Consider the following 7,664-nt stretch of genomic DNA (forward strand, 5'->3'; position numbering starts at 1 on the left):
TCTGTGCTACTCATGAGAAAGGATAACTGTGGAAATGATCCTGAACCGGACGTACCGGAAAACCGTGAAAATTGCTGTAATCTGAGTAGTTCCAAATGCATTTCACCTGGCACTGTCGGCAGCAGAGTATGCATCACAGCTGAGCAGATGATTCATTAAGCTGTTTGTAAAATACATAGCTGGGACGTTAATTAACGCATTTCCCTTTTTAAAATTACATATTGATTATGTACAAATGCAATTTCTGTCAGTTTATCCATATCAGCACAATCTCTAAAAATCCAGTCTGGATCTAGGCTCTCGTTTTTTGCTCTTTTAAAAACCAAAAACAAACAAAAAAACCCATCTCTTTCTCTATGCAACAGAAGCAAACTGTTATTCTCATCTCTCTCCCTGAAGGAAGGAAACGGTTTCTGTTTCAGAAGGAAACTAGATGTCATTCTCCACTTTTCTCTCCCTCAACAAAAGCTGCTTGTCAATATCTCATGTTGTCACTGTTCACCAGTCTAGAAATAGAAAGTGATGGCACCATTTAGAGCCAAGTGTGAATACGCTCTGACATAAGGCCTGACAATAGAACAGACAGTCTCTTTTCACAAGCAACCCAAGATTAGACGGCCCACGAGGAATTCCCTGCTGGATAGATTAGTTCCACTGATGCCGCTTTCGGCAGACTATTGAGACACACTCTGTGTGTCTATAGGAAAAGATATGTCCGGTGGTTATGTGTCATATTATCACAATTTATCATTTTTTAATTATCAAAAATTATGAAAGAAGTCTGTCATGTTTTGTCTTAAGAGTCCTAACTTAATCAAACCACCACCAGCAGAGAAAAGGCTCGAGCATTGGTATTTGGGAGGCTGTGACAATCACTGTTTATTTTTCACATGATGAATGACTAAGCAATCTATTGCAACTAACTGGACTTAATAAAATATCCTGCTCTTTAATCCCGGTAACCCCACTGTATGAATTGCTGAGATTCCTAAACCACCAAGAACAAAAAAATTCCTATACATTTTTTTCCTCAGCAAACTTTATGAATCATTTACTCATGGACTCCAAACCCTGTAAATGCTGAACAGGTTGCATAAAGCTTCAATTTCGTCCCATACTTTTAACCCTTTCTCTGCTGTCTGTCTAGTCTTTCCAACCTATCGCCTCCTTTTCCTACAAATGGTGGTCACACGACGATGAACACCTGCTTAATCCAGAGGATTCCAACAGAATACCTGCCTCAGAACAGTAAAGCCAGCCAGTCCTGCTATTATCAACCGCTATCTCCAGCTCCTGCTGCCCGACCGCGACGACAAATCCCAAACACAGTCAGAAATATGCAGCAAACACAGCACTGACTGAGAGCGCTGAGAAAACAAAAGTCACGTATGGAGGTTCTTTACTTTGAGAAGCACAAAACAGATGGTTAGAAACTGGGTTTAAATAAAGAGTGCCTGATTTGTGCAGCCACGTTGACCTTGTTTGACTTCATGGGAACTGCTTGATCAAACATAAACTTTGTGTATCAGTCACGCTCACAAATCTAAGCCATCTCTGCTGTATATGCCAATACCTATCCTGTTACCCTTGTGCCACAAGCATCCATTTATGTCAATATTATGCAAGTTTCCTGCCTGTAGTGAGGACTTCAAATCCATTTGTTGTTTTGGGAAATTAAAAGGTTCTAATCACAATAACACAAGACTCTGTCTGCAGACTTGTGCTCCCAAATAGCACTTTTATCCCCACAAAACCATTACTGTCATAGGGTATTGATGGAGAGGGTGATATATGTCCTTGAGCAACAACGTGACATTATAAATATGCATTGAATGCTGTATAAGAGTTTAAATGTATTGCAGTGGTTTAGTCAAAAATCCCCCGTGCAGAGACAACATATTAACTGACTACTACTTGAATGACATCCAACTGATAGAAACCAAAACTTGTGTCTCTTCCTGGTGCTCTAATCTCTTAGTCTTTAAGGTTGATCTCCCACTTCTGCTGGTAGATTGTTTCAGCAGGAATAACTGGTCAGATAACATATTTTAGTGCTGTCTAGACATGCACTGACCCTACTCATTCGCAATGACCAAGTGCTAAGATTAGTTAGCTCTCAAGCTTCCACCTGTATGAATTTATTGAAATGTGATAGCCCGCTCTTCCTGCTGTTTAGCAGCTAATTAGCTCTTTATCCCAGTCCAGTGTTCAGTGCAAATGTTACAAACTCAAAGAACTTTGAAGATAAACCAACTGGTAATCTTTAATTTGTTAATATATCTTTTAAAATAATAATCCATGTCTAAGCAGAATTCAAAGGCAGCAACCCTCTCTGTGTGACTGTCATGCAAAGAAAGTTGAACAACCACTTACCCTTCAGTTTCTCCATCACGCTCGGCCCGGCTCTCTCTGCCACACGTCCATCTTCTCTCAGGTAACGGTCATCCAGGAATCCCACAGTGGCTCCTGATAGGTGAACCTTTCCTGCCACACCCAGTTGCTCCATCAAGTTAGCCAAATTGACATCATTTGACCATACGTCAAATTTAAAGCGTTTTATTCCAAGAATCCCACACAGGACGGTGCCTGTATGGACTCCAACGCGCATGCTGACCGTCTCACGTGTCTCCTGGCAGAACTGCTCGATGGCCTGGATCATGCCTAAGCCCATCTCTACACAGCAGTAGGCATGGTCCGGTCTGGGCTCAGGGCAGCCTGCTACACAGTAATAGCAATCACCCAGAGTGCTGATCTTTTCACAACAGGTTAGCTCACAGAGCCTGTCGAAACGTCCAAAAAGGTCATTGAGAAGGCCCACCAAGGCCGGTGCCGACTTGTTGGCAGACATTTTGGTAAAACCCACAATGTCTGCGAAAAGGATGCTGACAGGGTCCATGCGTTTCATGTTGAAAGGCCTAAATATTATCTGCCCACTAGGGATTGAGGTCTTTTTGCGTTTGTGATTGTTGTGGGGGTTATTCTTGGAGTTTGTGACACTTTGGGATTGTGAAGCTCCACTGCCCCCTCCGCCACTCACTGAAACTGCTGAGGCTGAGCAGGCACCAGAGGAATATCTCTTTCCAGAGTTCTCACCACCGCCCTCGTCGTCCCCCTGCTTCATCAGCTCGTCTGCGACCGGTCGCGGCATGACTGAGTGGATCATGCGCTCCTTCAAGGCCTTCTCCACCTCTAAGTCCTTGCCATGCATGATAGCCTGGCCCACTTTGAGAAACGTGCTGCGAGAACGCACGTCTGACATAATGAACAAATGGATGCCAATCACATGGGCACACAAATGGAGCAGAGCTTTGGCGGGTCCCAGCCAACGGAGAGTGTCAGAAGTCTTTTGGAGGAACGGCAGCCATCCTAATGCCTCAAATAATATAGAATACAGCAGCCCCAACATCACAGAGGCATATAGGCGGACATGGAGGACACTATATAAAATCAACAGCACCTCCATGCACAAAGAAAAGGTTCCCACAGAGGAAATACAAGGGGATGAACATACTGGTGTGCTGTCCTGTGAGGGATGTGAGGCATTCCCACCACCGGCCCTCTCCAGCCCAGTGTAGCCATCGGTTTGTATCTGTGGAGCTAATGTGATGGCGAAGGTAAACGCTATCAGGAGCAAGGAGGTTTGGTTGTACAGCAACGTGTATGACTTTGTGAAAGTAAACAAAAAAAGGAGCACTAGTAAGACTAAAAAGAAGGCTGTAGGGGTTAGGAAGGTGACGGGGTTGCAGCAGTCACTTCTGACCCCAAAGTACACCCCCCAGACCACAGATGCTACTGCCAGGTAGAACAGCACATAACGGAACTGCCGCTGGGTCTGAGGAAAGCACCTCTCTTGGCACGCCTCCTCCAGGATGGGAGAGTCGAACTTGGGGTCCCAGCACTGAGCAGCAGAGCGTTCAAACAGTTGCGGTACCTTCCTGTGAACCCTGGATGTGGAGGTCACAGCCGGTCTGGAGTCTGCCGAACTGCAGCTGGAGGAGATGCTGCATTTGTGGGTGTTAGGGTTCGTTTTATTCACAGCCCCACGGGCAGCAGCCCCTCCTCCCCCACTGTTGGCAGCCCTCAGGGGCTCATGTTGATGCACACGTGGCGCGCTGTTGGTAATCCGCACTGTCACGGCGCCGTCCCCGCTGGAGTCGCATGCCACCTCCGTGTCACGCATAAGAAGCTGCCGATGATGCTGTAGAGTGGCCATATTGACTGGTGTGACGCGGAGACGAGGTGTCAGATATTAATATTTTATGTTGATATCTCCCGATGATTGCTCAGGCAATTAGACGCGGTGCGTGGGCGCCGTGTGTGCACAAGTGGCACGCGGAGAAGGGAGGAGGCGGCGGTGATGGAGTGACAAACAGGCAGACAGAGGGGAAGCGAGAGCAAAGGTGTTTGTTGGAATAATCACACTGCATGAATGGTGAGCACGGGACAGACGTATTTGCTACGCACGCAGCAGCCCGCACACTCACTCACATAAGACGCGCCGTTCCAGTTTCTTGAGCAGTCCATTATCCGACCCCGGGTTTGCGTCAGTACTCACATTACATGTATCCTTCTCCAAAGAGGCTCTGGGTATGAGCCCGGCTTTCTCTCCAGCTGCGGTAAAAACACCGTCATCACTCTTTCTGCCTCCTGAATAGAACATCCTTCTCGGAAAGGAGCCTTTAGTGATGCATCTGTTTTTGTGCCTTTATCAAGTCGGCCCTGTCGTTACATGACTGGAAATGACCTCCTCTGAGTGTGCGCAATATTTCGGTACTACTGACATTACAGTTAGATGCCGTTAGGGAAAAAAACCCTTACGAGTTCCCTCATTCCACAATAGCACTGTTTGTTTGGTAGGGGGGAAAGCATTCAAGGCGAATGTTTCATTGTGTGAGCAGATGCTAGATTTAGACTGTCAACAGGCGTCTGGCTACAAAAGTTACTCTGTCCCTTCTTATCTCCACAACATGCGGATAAATGATCCCTTTACACTCCTTGTTTAAAAACAACAACAAAAAACCCTAAAATCTGTGTTATGAACAAGTAGTGCTGACACAAAAACGCGTGGACACTTTAAATTCCCTCATTATAAAGGATCAAAAGAAGTAAACTGTTTTCAAAAAAGTAATGTATGAGCTTTATTCTCCCTTTACACAGAATGTATGTTTTTAAGTACTAAATATTTAAATTCTCGTTTGCCTAAAATAAGGGCAAACGTTTAATTCCCTTATTTCCTTTTTAAAGTTTGAGCTCTGTAATGAATGCGGCTTTACCTTCCACTACATCCACTGTCATTGCATGGCTCAGGCTGCTGAGGATTTGCATTTCTTATTCCCATATATTCCCCTTTTATCTTTACAGCGGGCCCTTGCAAATATTCCACACCGAGTTATTTCGCAGTCCTGTCCAGTCCAAACCCCAGATCATAAGAGGCCTGACAGGCAGGCCTATTCCCACGGATCCAGCCCCGTCCTTTCCTGAACTCCCTCTCCGGATCTCCACCGTTTGTTTCCCCTCTGCCTTCCAAAGAGGGGCTCGGGGAGGGGGTATGCGCTATTCAAAGACGCATGATCAGAACAGAGAAGAGCAGAAAATAGGCTACCATCCGCTGGCCCAAATTAGCGTAGGTTTGCCTCTGCTGGGAGTGTCTGCAACTTGTTGCGCGCAGTTGGCAAAACATACAGCTATGAGGAACACCCTCGGTCGGAACAGGCTGGTCTATAAATAGTGATGATCAAAACTGTTGCAAATAACAACACCGACAGCGTGTAACATCTTAATGCTTTTCTTCTACCTCCTCTGTAGAAAACCAGAAGCTCCAAAAGCAGAAAACGTTCCCGGTTTTAAAAAGTCGCAAAACGTGTGCAAGTCGTCAGCCACAAACCTCCTCCACTTTCCAAAAAGCTCCCAAACTTTTATCCCAGGCCGTATTTCCTGCGTTTGGAGAGGAGACCCAGTTAAGAGTCTCTAGATATTTGGAGCTGAGGCTGGATTTCCTCCCCTCGCGTTCCCTTAGAGCAAAGAAGGCGAAAATCCCCAGAGCAATACAGAAAACCCTTGGATCTCCTCGGTGGGATTAAAAAAAACCCACCCACCAAACAGCGGTGACTTCTAATCTCAAGCAATTCCTTAGGTCTGGATAGTGCTAGTTTTCGCTGGCATGTGTGTGTCCAACAAACACAACACTGTGCGCTCTGGCTGTGGTGCGTCCTCTTCCGTCCGTCGTTGGTGCCACCCTTTCTCTCCCCCCTCCTGATAAAGCTCTCTGCTGGAGTTGGTGTGGTGGATATAAACACATACAGGTTTGTGGCTGCTTTCGCGGTCTTATCCAGGCGAACGTGGTATCTCCTCTCCTGCAGCTTCCAGGGGTCTTCGCTGTGACTGAAATCCTCGCCCCAGCTGGTGTGCTGGTTGTGACCGAGGAGCCTGTAAAGCAAACCACAGTTTAAAAAACATAGTTTCCGGTCTTGCTTTTCAAGAAACGCAAAGACAGTAAAACATTTTTCACCCCCCCCTCCAAAAAAAACTTCACCTCGCTGCTCTGTAAAGGATAGTGACTCCGAAAAAAACACGGGATAGAAACAGGATCACTTAAAAACGCACGAACAACATTTTGTAAGTTAAAGTAAAAAAAAAAAAAGAAGAAACGTTTAAAGCTGGGGAGGCGTGGGGGGGGCAGCAGGTTTTCACAATAAAAGCAGCGCACCACTTACACCTAAATAAATATAGTACCTTAACGGTATTTTGTCCATGGCAGTGTTTGTGGCGGTTTCAGTTAAAAAACAAAACAAAAAACAATTTGCTTCTTCACAAATAGAAATATCATTTATCAAAAAAAAAAAACCCAGAAAGGTATGCTGTTGTTGCCTGGCCTAGTTTGCAAGTTAAGCCAGTTTTAATGTTCTTCATTAAAAGGAACCATACAAAAATGTTATAAATGTAATAGATATATAGCTACAGTAACACTTTATTACAAGTACTTGGTTTTTATGTATTTAACTGGAAAATAAGTAACTCAAATAACTAATCAAATAACATAAGTTTTCCAATATTAGTCAGCACTCACCTTAAGCTAAAAGCTAAAGTATAATTAACCTCATATCAAGGTTACAGGCAGCAACAAACCTTTTAAAAGTGATCTTAATTTACCATAATAATACGACACAATTGCCAAACCAGATTGATCACTTTAAGCTAGACTCTACCTTCCTCGATCAGTGTTTGTTGATTGGTGGTTTCCATAAATAAGTACGAAGCTTCGCTGCGTCTGGTCAGAGGGAATAACTGAATGTTTTCTGAGTGATTATCTTCACGCCTCTTCACGCGCTTAACAAGCGCTGTTAAATTAACAGTTTGTGCTTATAAAGCATTAATTACAGTAACACCCACAGAAGAACAAGATATTAATCGGCGTGGTTCCTTTTTTGTTTTGCTTGAAATATCATTTCCTGACTGTGGATATCCTGCACCACACTCCGTCATATCTGATGTGTCTGTTGACTGGAACTTCAGATGAGTCAAGTTTTCAGGTTAGAAGATCAAATATGGCAGTCTTTCCTATAATTACCATTGATTAAACCGACAGTTAATTACTTCAATGCTGGCCTTAAATAGGGGGGAATGGGTTTGACATGACGGTATGCATGTGGGACACTAAAACCCGT

At 44.6% G+C, this 7,664-nt stretch overlaps 1 protein-coding gene across 2 annotated transcripts in view; it reads right to left on the reverse strand.

The window, feature by feature from the left end:
- The window catches only part of adcy9a (adenylate cyclase 9a), a 47,612-nt gene extending 41,035 nt beyond the window's left edge, over nt 1–6,577 (reverse strand). For both annotated transcript variants that reach the window (XM_004539117.4, XM_004539116.4), the window contains exons 1-2: nt 6,533–6,577; nt 2,374–6,426 (exon numbers count right to left, since the gene is read on the reverse strand). In XM_004539117.4, coding sequence (XP_004539174.1) covers nt 2,374–4,213 — 1,840 coding nt within the window. In that variant the 5' untranslated portion in view covers nt 4,214–6,426; nt 6,533–6,577. The remainder of the gene's footprint in view (nt 1–2,373; nt 6,427–6,532) is intronic.
- Nucleotides 6,578–7,664: the final 1,087 nt, after the last annotated feature.

Source organism: Maylandia zebra, linkage group LG6 (genome assembly GCF_041146795.1).
Source record: "Maylandia zebra isolate NMK-2024a linkage group LG6, Mzebra_GT3a, whole genome shotgun sequence".
In the NCBI taxonomy this organism is placed as follows: Eukaryota; Metazoa; Chordata; class Actinopteri; order Cichliformes; family Cichlidae; genus Maylandia; species Maylandia zebra.